A 13,329-nucleotide genomic window follows, 5' to 3' on the forward strand; every position below is an offset into this window, starting at 1 on the left:
TATCCCACATGTGTACAATGTGTGGAACCCATTCTGGGTTTTCTCTGTCGTGATTTCAGTTGGAATATTGCCGAAAGCGGCGTAAAAAAAATTCTCATATACTGTTTCGTTCATGTGACATGGACGAAATGAACAGTTTACCTATAGTGTTCGTCTTCGTGTAGCAACTATCAAGTTTATGTTATTTGTCTTCGTCCAATTCCGCATCTTCTACAAAGACATTCATGTACTTACTATATATGGCACCATCCCACCTACAGCATATCTTTCCTCTTTTAGAAGCAGCTATACGACCACACTAACAATCGTTTATGTAACACACATAGGTACAGAAATACTTTTTCTATTGCATGCAGATAAGACGCCAGTCTCTGAACAAGACACAGTCTAATAGTGGACGGAATCTCCATACACGACTATCTGACTGTGTGCATGCCAAGGACGACAGACAACAAACCACCTCACGTTTCATTCATTCCATTTAATGTCTGCATATACCAAACTGGCAATATGAGACTTCCGTTATAAGAATGACGAAGTAATGCTTTAGAGAAATTTCAAATTACAAATAAAACAGGATTTACAGAAGTTGTATAATGTTTTCCATGTAATGAATTACGACATTATGATTTGCAGAGATGTATAACGTCAGACAATATGTACAATTTCAAACAAATCAAATTAAATATACAGAAATTCCAATAGGTTTTACAATACATGTTTTTGTTTTCACACTGCATGTTTTCACACAGGGAGAACCTGGTTCTTGCTACTGGCGATGTTCCTGATACACTGCACAACACGACCAAAGACAGAGTTGTGGCCAAATGTGTCTTTGACATGTGATTTGGCAGCAGAAACGTCTGTGGGTTTCACCTTGTTTTTGGATGCAACGAATGCCAGTCTAGAACGGACACTGGTGATGAAACGCCTGAGCTTCCCGGCTTTTGGGGGCAGGGTCGGGGGGACAAGTTCTCCCTGGACGAAGATCGGTGGCGGGAGAAGTCGCGAAAGCCTGTAGTGAGCGGCGGCCGATGTGACGGCGTTGTGGATTTCGATGAGTGAGTTGCGCACGCTTGGTAGGCGATCATTGCTGAGGAAAAGTTTGGACATCTGTGTCCAGCCACAATCAACCTCTCTCTGTAACATCCACAAATGTCGCTTGCATCTCTTGTTCTCAGTCACCTGTTATAAAGAAATAAACACACACATTGCACAGATCCATACAGTAAATCGTGTTCGATGACATGCATTAACTTAAACTAATATGAGGACGAATTACGTTCTAAAAACATATTTGGTAAATTAAGTTTACTCCCCAGGTCCGTTTAAGGGCAAAGGAAATATCGGAATATGATGCTACACCATCCTAATCATGCAGGCCGTACTGCTTACCTCATTTTCTTGGAGAATGGCAGTCCGGATCAGATGGAGCCAAAGGCGGATGGCGTCAAACTCATCTAGAAGTTCACTGGTGAACAGATGCTGCAGGTCTGGAATATGAAGTAAATCTACAGTCTTAAATTACATCTCTTCACATTCAAACCCGCTGTTATACAGTCATACAGGAAGTTAGCACAAATCACAATAAAATTCAAATGTATTACATTAATTTGGAGTAGGTTTGAAAATAAGATGCTCGTTATATTTGAGTTTGCCTTCAAGCTAATCACATTCCTTTTTAACCTGTTCATTATGGAATCTGTTTCGGCAGATAATCCAGACTGATTATTCTTTGGGGTGGACGTTTTATACTTGTCAATTTTGTATCCACTGAGACAAACTTCAAGCTAAACTCTTCTCCATGAGACATCAATTAAATATCTTCATGAGCGATCACATGACTTATCTGATTAATTATTGCCAGCGAAACGTTTGGAGAAGGGAGACGATAAATAACATTCCTTTTTCAAACATGAAATCGTTTTCTCGTTTTTAAAAATCACATTAACTGTAAAATGAAACTAACCTGGAGCTGTTCGTGCTCCTCGGAGCCAGTCGCGGCCACAAAACGTCATTTTCAACACTTGCTTCAAGGAAAGATTCGCAAATATTCACTGAGCAAAACTGGAGCGTGTTGACATTACCGAATCAATGTCGGAGTGATTGTCGATGACGTCATGTCATTGTGACGTCACGTAATTGTGACGTCATAGTACCACGGGAGGTAACTGGATTCATTAAAGACACCCGTACCGCTAAATCAAACCATTTGTAAGGTCAAACCCTAGCAGTTCCTTCATACTATGGGCAGTGTTTTTTTAGGATTACTGAATACATGTTCCTGTGTTAAAGACATGGAAACTGTTTCACTTAAAATGAGAACAACAGAACATGAGATATCGCCTGTATCTTGGACATAATGAAGCAGGTGGCATTGTGGAGTTACTAGCGATCGCTGTTGTTCTCTTCTGTCTGGCACACCTACTTTTCATGCATGGTATATGGTCATTAAAATCTTCAGTGTCAGTGGGATATTGTGTATATGCCATAGTTTATTCAACACGACATGTCCAAATAGCGGGAGGATTTTATGACCGCAACGCCAGGTGTCACCGGTTTCAATTTACAATGATTGTCGAGTGACGCTTTTTTTGTGAATTCATGCTTCCAATTTGATCGGAATAGGCCTTTTTCTTGTGGTTGGTTGACAAGCATTGATAAGCATTGACACGTCAAGTCAAAGTCTCCTCTTCGATATCCCACATGTGTACAATGTGTGGAACCCATTCTGGGTTTTCTCTGTCGTGATTTCAGTTGGAATATTGCCGAAAGCGGCGTAAAAAAAATTCTCATATACTGTTTCGTTCATGTGACATGGACGAAATGAACAGTTTACCTATAGTGTTCGTCTTCGTGTAGCAACTATCAAGTTTATGTTATTTGTCTTCGTCCAATTCCGCATCTTCTACAAAGACATTCATGTACTTACTATATATGGCACCATCCCACCTACAGCATATCTTTCCTCTTTTAGAAGCAGCTATACGACCACACTAACAATCGTTTATGTAACACACATAGGTACAGAAATACTTTTTCTATTGCATGCAGATAAGACGCCAGTCTCTGAACAAGACACAGTCTAATAGTGGACGGAATCTCCATACACGGCTATCTGACTGTGTGCATGCCAAGGACGACAGACAACAAACCACCTCACGTTTCATTCATTCCATTTAATGTCTGCATATACCAAACTGGCAATATGAGACTTCCGTTATAAGAATGACGAAGTAATGCTTTAGAGAAATTTCAAATTACAAATAAAACAGGATTTACAGAAGTTGTATAATGTTTTCCATGTAATGAATTACGACATTATGATTTGCAGAGATGTATAACGTCAGACAATATGTACAATTTCAAACAAATCAAATTAAATATACAGAAATTCCAATAGGTTTTACAATACATGTTTTTGTTTTCACACTGCATGTTTTCACACAGGGAGAACCTGGTTCTTGCTACTGGCGATGTTCCTGATACACTGCACAACACGACCAAAGACAGAGTTGTGGCCAAATGTGTCTTTGACATGTGATTTGGCAGCAGAAACGTCTGTGGGTTTCACCTTGTTTTTGGATGCGACGGATGCCAGTCTAGAACGGACACTGGTGATGAAACGCCTGAGCTTCCCGGCTTTTGGGGGCAGGGTCGGGGGGACAAGTTCTCCCTGGACGAAGATGGGTGGCGGGAGAAGTCGCGAAAGCCTGTAGTGAGCGGCGGCCGATGTGACGGCGTTGTGGATTTCGATGAGTGAGTTGCGCACGCTTGGTAGGCGATCATTGCTGAGGAAAAGTTTGGACATCTGTGTCCAGCCACAATCAACCTCTCTCTGTAACATCCACAAATGTCGCTTGCATCTCTTGTTCTCAGTCACCTGTTATAAAGAAATAAACACACACATTGCACAGATCCATACAGTAAATCGTGTTCGATGACATGCATTAACTTAAACTAATATGAGGACGAATTACGTTCTAAAAACATATTTGGTAAATTAAGTTTACTCCCCAGGTCCGTTTAAGGGCAAAGGAAATATCGGAATATGATGCTACACCATCCTAATCATGCAGGCCGTACTGCTTACCTCATTTTCTTGGAGAATGGCAGTCCGGATCAGATGGAGCCAAAGGCGGATGGCGTCAAACTCATCTAGAAGTTCACTGGTGAACAGATGCTGCAGGTCTGGAATATGAAGTAAATCTACAGTCTTAAATTACATCTCTTCACATTCAAACCCGCTGTTATACAGTCATACAGGAAGTTAGCACAAATCACAATAAAATTCAAATGTATTACATTAATTTGGAGTAGGTTTGAAAATAAGATGCTCGTTATATTTGAGTTTGCCTTCAAGCTAATCACATTCCTTTTTAACCTGTTCATTATGGAATCTGTTTCGGCAGATAATCCAGACTGATTATTCTTTGGGGTGGACGTTTTATACTTGTCAATTTTGTATCCACTGAGACAAACTTCAAGCTAAACTCTTCTCCATGAGACATCAATTAAATATCTTCATGAGCGATCACATGACTTATCTGATTAATTATTGCCAGCGAAACGTTTGGAGAAGGGAGACGATAAATAACATTCCTTTTTCAAACATGAAATCGTTTTCTCGTTTTTAAAAATCACATTAACTGTAAAATGAAACTAACCTGGAGCTGTTCGTGCTCCTCGGAGCCAGTCGCGGCCACAAAACGTCATTTTCAACACTTGCTTCAAGGAAAGATTCGCAAATATTCACTGAGCAAAACTGGAGCGTGTTGACATTACCGAATCAATGTCGGAGTGATTGTCGATGACGTCATGTCATTGTGACGTCACGTAATTGTGACGTCATAGTACCACGGGAGGTAACTGGATTCATTAAAGACACCCGTACCGCTAAATCAAACCATTTGTAAGGTCAAACCCTAGCAGTTCCTTCATACTATGGGCAGTGTTTTTTTAGGATTACTGAATACATGTTCCTGTGTTAAAGACATGGAAACTGTTTCACTTAAAATGAGAACAACAGAACATGTATCTTGGACATAATGAAGCAGGTGGCATTGTGGAGTTACTAGCGATCGCTGTTGTTCTCTTCTGTCTGGCACACCTACTTTTCATGCATGGTATATGGTCATTAAAATCTTCAGTGTCAGTGGGATATTGTGTATATGCCATAGTTTATTCAACACGACATGTCCAAATAGTGGGAGGATTTTATGACCGCAACGCCAGGTGTCACCGGTTTCAATTTACAATGATTGTCGAGTGACGCTTTTTTGTGAATTCATGCTTCCAATTTGATCGGAATAGGCCTTTTTCTTGTGGTTGGTTGACAAGCATTGATAAGCATTGACACGTCAAGTCAAAGTCTCCTCTTCGATATCCCACATGTGTACAATGTGTGGAACCCATTCTGGGTTTTCTCTGTCGTGATTTCAGTTGGAATATTGCCGAAAGCGGCGTAAAAAAAATTCTCATATACTGTTTCGTTCATGTGACATGGACGAAATGAACAGTTTACCTATAGTGTTCGTCTTCGTGTAGCAACTATCAAGTTTATGTTATTTGTCTTCGTCCAATTCCGCATCTTCTACAAAGACATTCATGTACTTACTATATATGGCACCATCCCACCTACAGCATATCTTTCCTCTTTTAGAAGCAGCTATACGACCACACTAACAATCGTTTATGTAACACACATAGGTACAGAAATACTTTTTCTATTGCATGCAGATAAGACGCCAGTCTCTGAACAAGACACAGTCTAATAGTGGACGGAATCTCCATACACGGCTATCTGACTGTGTGCATGCCAAGGACGACAGACAACAAACCACCTCACGTTTCATTCATTCCATTTAATGTCTGCATATACCAAACTGGCAATATGAGACTTCCGTTATAAGAATGACGAAGTAATGCTTTAGAGAAATTTCAAATTACAAATAAAACAGGATTTACAGAAGTTGTATAATGTTTTCCATGTAATGAATTACGACATTATGATTTGCAGAGATGTATAACGTCAGACAATATGTACAATTTCAAACAAATCAAATTAAATATACAGAAATTCCAATAGGTTTTACAATACATGTTTTTGTTTTCACACTGCATGTTTTCACACAGGGAGAACCTGGTTCTTGCTACTGGCGATGTTCCTGATACACTGCACAACACGACCAAAGACAGAGTTGTGGCCAAATATGTCTTTGACATGTGATTTGGCAGCAGAAACGTCTGTGGGTTTCACCTTGTTTTTGGATGCGACGGATGCCAGTCTAGAACGGACACTGGTGATGAAACGCCTGAGCTTCCCGGCTTTTGGGGGCAGGGTCGGGGGGACAAGTTCTCCCTGGACGAAGATCGGTGGCGGGAGAAGTCGCGAAAGCCTGTAGTGAGCGGCGGCCGATGTGACGGCGTTGTGGATTTCGATGAGTGAGTTGCGCACGCTTGGGTGGCGATCATTGCTGAGGAAAAGTTTGGACATCTGTGTCCAGCCACAATCAACCTCTCTCTGTAACATCCACAAATGTCGCTTGCATCTCTTGTTCTCAGTCACCTGTTATAAAGAAATAAACACACACATTGCACAGATCCATACAGTAAATCGTGTTCGATGACATGCATTAACTTAAACTAATATGAGGACGAATTACGTTCTAAAAACATATTTGGTAAATTAAGTTTACTCCCCAGGTCCGTTTAAGGGCAAAGGAAATATCGGAATATGATGCTACACCATCCTAATCATGCAGGCCTTACTGCTTACCTCATTTTCTTGGAGAATGGCAGTCCGGATCAGATGGAGCCAAAGGCGGATGGCGTCAAACTCATCTAGAAGTTCACTGGTGAACAGATGCTGCAGGTCTGGAATATGAAGTAAATCTACAGTCTTAAATTACATCTCTTCACATTCAAACCCGCTGTTATACAGTCATACAGGAAGTTAGCACAAATCACAATAAAATTCAAATGTATTACATTAATTTGGAGTAGGTTTGAAAATAAGATGCTCGTTATATTTGAGTTTGCCTTCAAGCTAATCACATTCCTTTTTAACCTGTTCATTATGGAATCTGTTTCGGCAGATAATCCAGACTGATTATTCTTTGGGGTGGACGTTTTATACTTGTCAATTTTGTATCCACTGAGACAAACTTCAAGCTAAACTCTTCTCCATGAGACATCAATTAAATATCTTCATGAGCGATCACATGACTTATCTGATTAATTATTGCCAGCGAAACGTTTGGAGAAGGGAGACGATAAATAACATTCCTTTTTCAAACATGAAATCGTTTTCTCGTTTTTAAAAATCACATTAACTGTAAAATGAAACTAACCTGGAGCTGTTCGTGCTCCTCGGAGCCAGTCGCGGCCACAAAACGTCATTTTCAACACTTGCTTCAAGGAAAGATTCGCAAATATTCACTGAGCAAAACTGGAGCGTGTTGACATTACCGAATCAATGTCGGAGTGATTGTCGATGACGTCATGTCATTGTGACGTCACGTAATTGTGACGTCATAGTACCACGGGAGGTAACTGGATTCATTAAAGACACCCGTACCGCTAAATCAAACCATTTGTAAGGTCAAACCCTAGCAGTTCCTTCATACTATGGGCAGTGTTTTTTTAGGATTACTGAATACATGTTCCTGTGTTAAAGACATGGAAACTGTTTCACTTAAAATGAGAACAACAGAACATGTATCTTGGACATAATGAAGCAGGTGGCATTGTGGAGTTACTAGCGATCGCTGTTGTTCTCTTCTGTCTGGCACACCTACTTTTCATGCATGGTATATGGTCATTAAAATCTTCAGTGTCAGTGGGATATTGTGTATATGCCATCGTTTATTCAACACGACATGTCCAAATAGCGGGAGGATTTTATGACCGCAACGCCAGGTGTCACCGGTTTCAATTTACAATGATTGTCGAGTGACGCTTTTTTGTGAATTCATGCTTCCAATTTGATCGGAATAGGCCTTTTTCTTGTGGTTGGTTGACAAGCATTGATAAGCATTGACACGTCAAGTCAAAGTCTCCTCTTCGATATCCCACATGTGTACAATGTGTGGAACCCATTCTGGGTTTTCTCTGTCGTGATTTCAGTTGGAATATTGCCGAAAGCGGCGTAAAAAAAATTCTCATATACTGTTTCGTTCATGTGACATGGACGAAATGAACAGTTTACCTATAGTGTTCGTCTTCGTGTAGCGACTATCAAGTTTATGTTATTTGTCTTCGTCCAATTCCGCATCTTCTACAAAGACATTCATGTACTTACTATATATGGCACCATCCCACCTACAGCATATCTTTCCTCTTTTAGAAGCAGCTATACGACCACACTAACAATCGTTTATGTAACACACATAGGTACAGAAATACTTTTTCTATTGCATGCAGATAAGACGCCAGTCTCTGAACAAGACACAGTCTAATAGTGGACGGAATCTCCATACACGGCTATCTGACTGTGTGCATGCCAAGGACGACAGACAACAAACCACCTCACGTTTCATTCATTCCATTTAATGTCTGCATATACCAAACTGGCAATATGAGACTTCCGTTATAAGAATGACGAAGTAATGCTTTAGAGAAATTTCAAATTACAAATAAAACAGGATTTACAGAAGTTGTATAATGTTTTCCATGTAATGAATTACGACATTATGATTTGCAGAGATGTATAACGTCAGACAATATGTACAATTTCAAACAAATCAAATTAAATATACAGAAATTCCAATAGGTTTTACAATACATGTTTTTGTTTTCACACTGCATGTTTTCACACAGGGAGAACCTGGTTCTTGCTACTGGCGATGTTCCTGATACACTGCACAACACGACCAAAGACAGAGTTGTGGCCAAATGTGTCTTTGACATGTGATTTGGCAGCAGAAACGTCTGTGGGTTTCACCTTGTTTTTGGATGCGACGGATGCCAGTCTAGAACGGACACTGGTGATGAAACGCCTGAGCTTCCCGGCTTTTGGGGGCAGGGTCGGGGGGACAAGTTCTCCCTGGACGAAGATGGGTGGCGGGAGAAGTCGCGAAAGCCTGTAGTGAGCGGCGGCCGATGTGACGGCGTTGTGGATTTCGATGAGTGAGTTGCGCACGCTTGGTAGGCGATCATTGCTGAGGAAAAGTTTGGACATCTGTGTCCAGCCACAATCAACCTCTCTCTGTAACATCCACAAATGTCGCTTGCATCTCTTGTTCTCAGTCACCTGTTATAAAGAAATAAACACACACATTGCACAGATCCATACAGTAAATCGTGTTCGATGACATGCATTAACTTAAACTAATATGAGGACGAATTACGTTCTAAAAACATATTTGGTAAATTAAGTTTACTCCCCAGGTCCGTTTAAGGGCAAAGGAAATATCGGAATATGATGCTACACCATCCTAATCATGCAGGCCGTACTGCTTACCTCATTTTCTTGGAGAATGGCAGTCCGGATCAGATGGAGCCAAAGGCGGATGGCGTCAAACTCATCTAGAAGTTCACTGGTGAACAGATGCTGCAGGTCTGGAATATGAAGTAAATCTACAGTCTTAAATTACATCTCTTCACATTCAAACCCGCTGTTATACAGTCATACAGGAAGTTAGCACAAATCACAATAAAATTCAAATGTATTACATTAATTTGGAGTAGGTTTGAAAATAAGATGCTCGTTATATTTGAGTTTGCCTTCAAGCTAATCACATTCCTTTTTAACCTGTTCATTATGGAATCTGTTTCGGCAGATAATCCAGACTGATTATTCTTTGGGGTGGACGTTTTATACTTGTCAATTTTGTATCCACTGAGACAAACTTCAAGCTAAACTCTTCTCCATGAGACATCAATTAAATATCTTCATGAGCGATCACATGACTTATCTGATTAATTATTGCCAGCGAAACGTTTGGAGAAGGGAGACGATAAATAACATTCCTTTTTCAAACATGAAATCGTTTTCTCGTTTTTAAAAATCACATTAACTGTAAAATGAAACTAACCTGGAGCTGTTCGTGCTCCTCGGAGCCAGTCGCGGCCACAAAACGTCATTTTCAACACTTGCTTCAAGGAAAGATTCGCAAATATTCACTGAGCAAAACTGGAGCGTGTTGACATTACCGAATCAATGTCGGAGTGATTGTCGATGACGTCATGTCATTGTGACGTCACGTAATTGTGACGTCATAGTACCACGGGAGGTAACTGGATTCATTATAGACACCCGTACCGCTAAATCAAACCATTTGTAAGGTCAAACCCTAGCAGTTCCTTCATACTATGGGCAGTGTTTTTTTAGGATTACTGAATACATGTTCCTGTGTTAAAGACATGGAAACTGTTTCACTTAAAATGAGAACAACAGAACATGAGATATCGCCTGTATCTTGGACATAATGAAGCAGGTGGCATTGTGGAGTTACTAGCGATCGCTGTTGTTCTCTTCTGTCTGGCACACCTACTTCTCATGCATGTTATATGGTCATTAAAATCTTCAGTGTCAGTGGGATATTGTGTATATGCCATAGTTTATTCAACACGACATGTCCAAATAGCGGGAGGATTTTATGACCGCAACGCCAGGTGTCACCGGTTTCAATTTACAATGATTGTCGAGTGACGCTTTTTTTTGTGAATTCATGCTTCCAATTTGATCGGAATAGGCCTTTTTCTTGTGGTTGGTTGACAAGCATTGACAAGCATTGACACGTCAAGTCAAAGTCTCCTCTTCGATATCCCACATGTGTACAATGTGTGGAACCCATTCTGGGTTTTCTCTGTCGTTATTTCAGTTGGAATATTGCCGAAAGCGGCGTAAAACCCTACTCATTCACTGTTTCGTTCATGTGACATGGACGAAATGAACAGTTTACCTATAGTGTTCGTCTTCGTGTAGCGACTATCAAGTTTATGTTATTTGTCTTCGTCCAATTCCGCATCTTCTACAAAGACATTCAGGTACTTACTATATATGGCACCATCCCACCTACAGCATATCTTTCCTCTTTTTAGAAGCAGCTATACGACCACACTAACAATCGTTTATGTTACACACATAGGTACAGAAATACTTTTTCTATTGCATGCAGATAAGACGCCAGTCTCTGAACAAGACACAGTTTAATAGTGGACGGAATCTCCACACACGGCTATCTGACTGTGTGCATGCCAAGGAAGACAGACAACAAACCACCTCACGTTTCATTCATTCCATTTAATGTCTGCATATACCAAACTGGCAATATCAGACTTCGGTTGTTAGAATGATGAAATAGTAATGCTTTAGAGAAATTTCAAATTACAAATAAAACAGGATTTACAGAAGTTGTATAATGTTTTCCATGTAATGAATTACAACATCATGATTTACAGGGATGTATCACGTCAGACAATATGTACAATTTCAAACAAATCAAATTAAATATACAGAAATTCCAATAGGTTTTACAATACATGTGGATGTTTTCACACAGGGAGAACCTGGTTCTTGCTACTGGCGATGTTTCTGATACACTGCACAACACGACCAAAGACAGAGTTGTGGCCAGGTGTGTCTTTGACATGTGATTTGTCAGCAGAAACGTCTGTGGGTTTCACCTTGTTTTTGAATGTGATAGATGCCAGTCTAGTACGGACACTGGTGATGAAACGCCTGAGCTTCCCGGCTTTTGGGGGCAGGGTCGGGGGCACAAGTTCTCCCTGATCGAAGATGGGTGGCGGGAGAAGTCGCAAAAGCCTGTAGTGAGCGGCGGCCGATGTGACGGCGTTGTGGATTTCGATGAGTGAGTTGCGCACGCTTGGGTGGCGATCATTGCTGAGGAAAAGTTTGGACATTTGTGTCCAGCCACAATCAACCTCTCTCTGTAACATCCACAGATGTCGCTTGCCTCTCTTGCTCTCAGTCACCTGTTATAAAGAAATAAACACACACATTGCACAGATCCATACACTAAATCGTGTTCGATGACATACATTAACTTAAACTAATATGAGGACGAATGACGTTCTAAAAACATATTTAGTAAATTAAGTTTACTCCCCAGGTCCGTTTAGGGGCAAAGGAAATATCGGAATATGATGCTACACCATCCTAATCATGCAGGCCGTAGTCCTTACCTCATTTTCTTGGAGAATGGCAGTCCGGATCAGATGGAGCCAAAGGCGGATAGCGTCAAACTCATCTAGAAGTTCACTGGTGAACAGATGCTGCAGGTCTGGAAGTTGAAGTAAGTCTACAGTTTTAAATTACATCTCTTCACATTCAAACCCGCTGTCATACAGTCATACAGGAAGTTAGGACAAATCACAATAAAATTCAAATGCATTACATTAATTTGGAGTAGGTTTGAAAATAAGATACTCGTTATATTTGGGTTTGCCTTCAAGCTAATCACATTCCTTTTTAACCTGTTCATTATGGAATCTGTTTCGGCAGATCCAGACTTATTATTCTTGGCGGTGGACGTTTTATACTTGTACGTTAAATAGTATCCATTGAGACAAACTTTACGCTAAAATCTTCTCCATGAGGCATCAATTAAATATCTTCATGAGCGCTCACATGACTTTGGAGAAACGTTTGGAGAAGGGAGACGATAAATAACATTCCTTTTTTAAACATGAAATCATTTTCTCGTTTTTAAAAATCACATTAACTGTAAAATGAAACTCACCTGGAGCTGTTCGTGCTCCTCGGAGCCAGTCGCGGCCACAAAACGTCATTTTCAACACTTGCTTCAAGGTAAGATTCGCAAAGAATCATTGAGCAAAACTGGAGCGTGTTGACATTACAGAATCAATGTCGGAGTGATTGTAGATGACGTCATGTCATTGTGACGTCATAGTACCACGGGAGGTAATTGGATTCATTAAATGTCATAGAAATAAACCGGTTCCATCAAAATACAATCGCTCTTTGCCTCCCTTCTTTTAACCGCCGTGATATTGCCGGAATATTGCTAAAAGCAGTGTAAAATCATACTCACTCACTCTTTTTTTATGCTAAATATATTTTGAAGCAGATAAAGTGCACCGATTTAATGAGCTGAGTTGCAGAAGTGGATCCTATCGTTCTTACCAGTAGATGAGATGTGTTGATTTTAGTAAAGTACAGATACAGAAGAAAATACTGATGGAATTCAACTCTTTAATAAAGAACCTTTACAATAGAGCTTTTGAGGTCTCTTGTTTAATTATGCAGACTGTATGGCATTTTAAGCTTGATAATACAATGCATTTCGTACATTTATTACAAATATAGATAAGAACCATATGGGTCAATGTCACACACGCAAT

At 40.3% G+C, this 13,329-nt stretch overlaps 5 protein-coding genes across 5 annotated transcripts; all 5 read right to left on the reverse strand.

Moving 5' to 3' along the window:
• Positions 1 to 744: 744 nt before the first annotated feature.
• LOC139444326 (uncharacterized) lies at positions 745 to 2,018 on the reverse strand. The gene is made up of 3 exons (XM_071225263.1): positions 1,970 to 2,018; positions 1,396 to 1,493; positions 745 to 1,185 (listed from the first exon to the last, which is right to left on the reverse strand). Exons 1-3 carry the CDS (start codon positions 2,016 to 2,018, stop codon positions 745 to 747), a joined length of 588 nt encoding a protein of 195 aa, XP_071081364.1.
• Positions 2,019 to 3,442: 1,424 nt separating this feature from the next.
• On the reverse strand, positions 3,443 to 4,716 carry LOC139444320 (uncharacterized). The gene is made up of 3 exons (XM_071225258.1): positions 4,668 to 4,716; positions 4,094 to 4,191; positions 3,443 to 3,883 (listed from the first exon to the last, which is right to left on the reverse strand). The coding sequence occupies exons 1-3, from the start codon at positions 4,714 to 4,716 to the stop codon at positions 3,443 to 3,445; spliced, it is 588 nt and encodes a 195-aa protein (XP_071081359.1).
• A 1,411-nt stretch (positions 4,717 to 6,127) lies between these two features.
• LOC139444321 (uncharacterized) lies at positions 6,128 to 7,401 on the reverse strand. Its single transcript, XM_071225259.1, has 3 exons — positions 7,353 to 7,401; positions 6,779 to 6,876; positions 6,128 to 6,568 (listed from the first exon to the last, which is right to left on the reverse strand). Exons 1-3 carry the CDS (start codon positions 7,399 to 7,401, stop codon positions 6,128 to 6,130), a joined length of 588 nt encoding a protein of 195 aa, XP_071081360.1.
• Positions 7,402 to 8,812: 1,411 nt separating this feature from the next.
• On the reverse strand, positions 8,813 to 10,086 carry LOC139444322 (uncharacterized). The gene is made up of 3 exons (XM_071225260.1): positions 10,038 to 10,086; positions 9,464 to 9,561; positions 8,813 to 9,253 (listed from the first exon to the last, which is right to left on the reverse strand). Exons 1-3 carry the CDS (start codon positions 10,084 to 10,086, stop codon positions 8,813 to 8,815), a joined length of 588 nt encoding a protein of 195 aa, XP_071081361.1.
• A 1,413-nt stretch (positions 10,087 to 11,499) lies between these two features.
• LOC139444323 (uncharacterized) lies at positions 11,500 to 12,756 on the reverse strand. The gene is made up of 3 exons (XM_071225261.1): positions 12,708 to 12,756; positions 12,151 to 12,248; positions 11,500 to 11,940 (listed from the first exon to the last, which is right to left on the reverse strand). The coding sequence occupies exons 1-3, from the start codon at positions 12,754 to 12,756 to the stop codon at positions 11,500 to 11,502; spliced, it is 588 nt and encodes a 195-aa protein (XP_071081362.1).
• Between the last annotated feature and the right edge of the window lie 573 nt (positions 12,757 to 13,329).

This window comes from Haliotis cracherodii, unplaced genomic scaffold, assembly GCF_022045235.1.
Source record: "Haliotis cracherodii isolate W230 unplaced genomic scaffold, xgHalCrac1.p SCAF_5, whole genome shotgun sequence".
Lineage (NCBI taxonomy): Eukaryota > Metazoa > Mollusca > Gastropoda > Lepetellida > Haliotidae > Haliotis > Haliotis cracherodii.

What these genes read in the sequence shown, in the direction of transcription:
- LOC139444321 (XM_071225259.1), bottom strand. Translation starts at nt 7,401, where the DNA reads ATGACGTTTTGTGGCCGCGACTGGCTCCGAGGAGCACGAACAGCTCCA. An exon ending in AGGAGCACGAACAGCTCCAG is followed by an intron (nt 6,877 to 7,352) that starts GTTAGTTTCATT and finishes TTCATATTCCAG; the next exon opens with ACCTGCAGCATCTGTTCACC. An exon ending in CCATTCTCCAAGAAAATGAG is followed by an intron (nt 6,569 to 6,778) that starts GTAAGCAGTAAG and finishes TCTTTATAACAG; the next exon opens with GTGACTGAGAACAAGAGATG.
- LOC139444320 (XM_071225258.1), bottom strand. Translation starts at nt 4,716, where the DNA reads ATGACGTTTTGTGGCCGCGACTGGCTCCGAGGAGCACGAACAGCTCCA. An exon ending in AGGAGCACGAACAGCTCCAG is followed by an intron (nt 4,192 to 4,667) that starts GTTAGTTTCATT and finishes TTCATATTCCAG; the next exon opens with ACCTGCAGCATCTGTTCACC. An exon ending in CCATTCTCCAAGAAAATGAG is followed by an intron (nt 3,884 to 4,093) that starts GTAAGCAGTACG and finishes TCTTTATAACAG; the next exon opens with GTGACTGAGAACAAGAGATG.
- LOC139444322 (XM_071225260.1), bottom strand. Translation starts at nt 10,086, where the DNA reads ATGACGTTTTGTGGCCGCGACTGGCTCCGAGGAGCACGAACAGCTCCA. An exon ending in AGGAGCACGAACAGCTCCAG is followed by an intron (nt 9,562 to 10,037) that starts GTTAGTTTCATT and finishes TTCATATTCCAG; the next exon opens with ACCTGCAGCATCTGTTCACC. An exon ending in CCATTCTCCAAGAAAATGAG is followed by an intron (nt 9,254 to 9,463) that starts GTAAGCAGTACG and finishes TCTTTATAACAG; the next exon opens with GTGACTGAGAACAAGAGATG.
- LOC139444323 (XM_071225261.1), bottom strand. Translation starts at nt 12,756, where the DNA reads ATGACGTTTTGTGGCCGCGACTGGCTCCGAGGAGCACGAACAGCTCCA. An exon ending in AGGAGCACGAACAGCTCCAG is followed by an intron (nt 12,249 to 12,707) that starts GTGAGTTTCATT and finishes TTCAACTTCCAG; the next exon opens with ACCTGCAGCATCTGTTCACC. An exon ending in CCATTCTCCAAGAAAATGAG is followed by an intron (nt 11,941 to 12,150) that starts GTAAGGACTACG and finishes TCTTTATAACAG; the next exon opens with GTGACTGAGAGCAAGAGAGG.
- LOC139444326 (XM_071225263.1), bottom strand. Translation starts at nt 2,018, where the DNA reads ATGACGTTTTGTGGCCGCGACTGGCTCCGAGGAGCACGAACAGCTCCA. An exon ending in AGGAGCACGAACAGCTCCAG is followed by an intron (nt 1,494 to 1,969) that starts GTTAGTTTCATT and finishes TTCATATTCCAG; the next exon opens with ACCTGCAGCATCTGTTCACC. An exon ending in CCATTCTCCAAGAAAATGAG is followed by an intron (nt 1,186 to 1,395) that starts GTAAGCAGTACG and finishes TCTTTATAACAG; the next exon opens with GTGACTGAGAACAAGAGATG.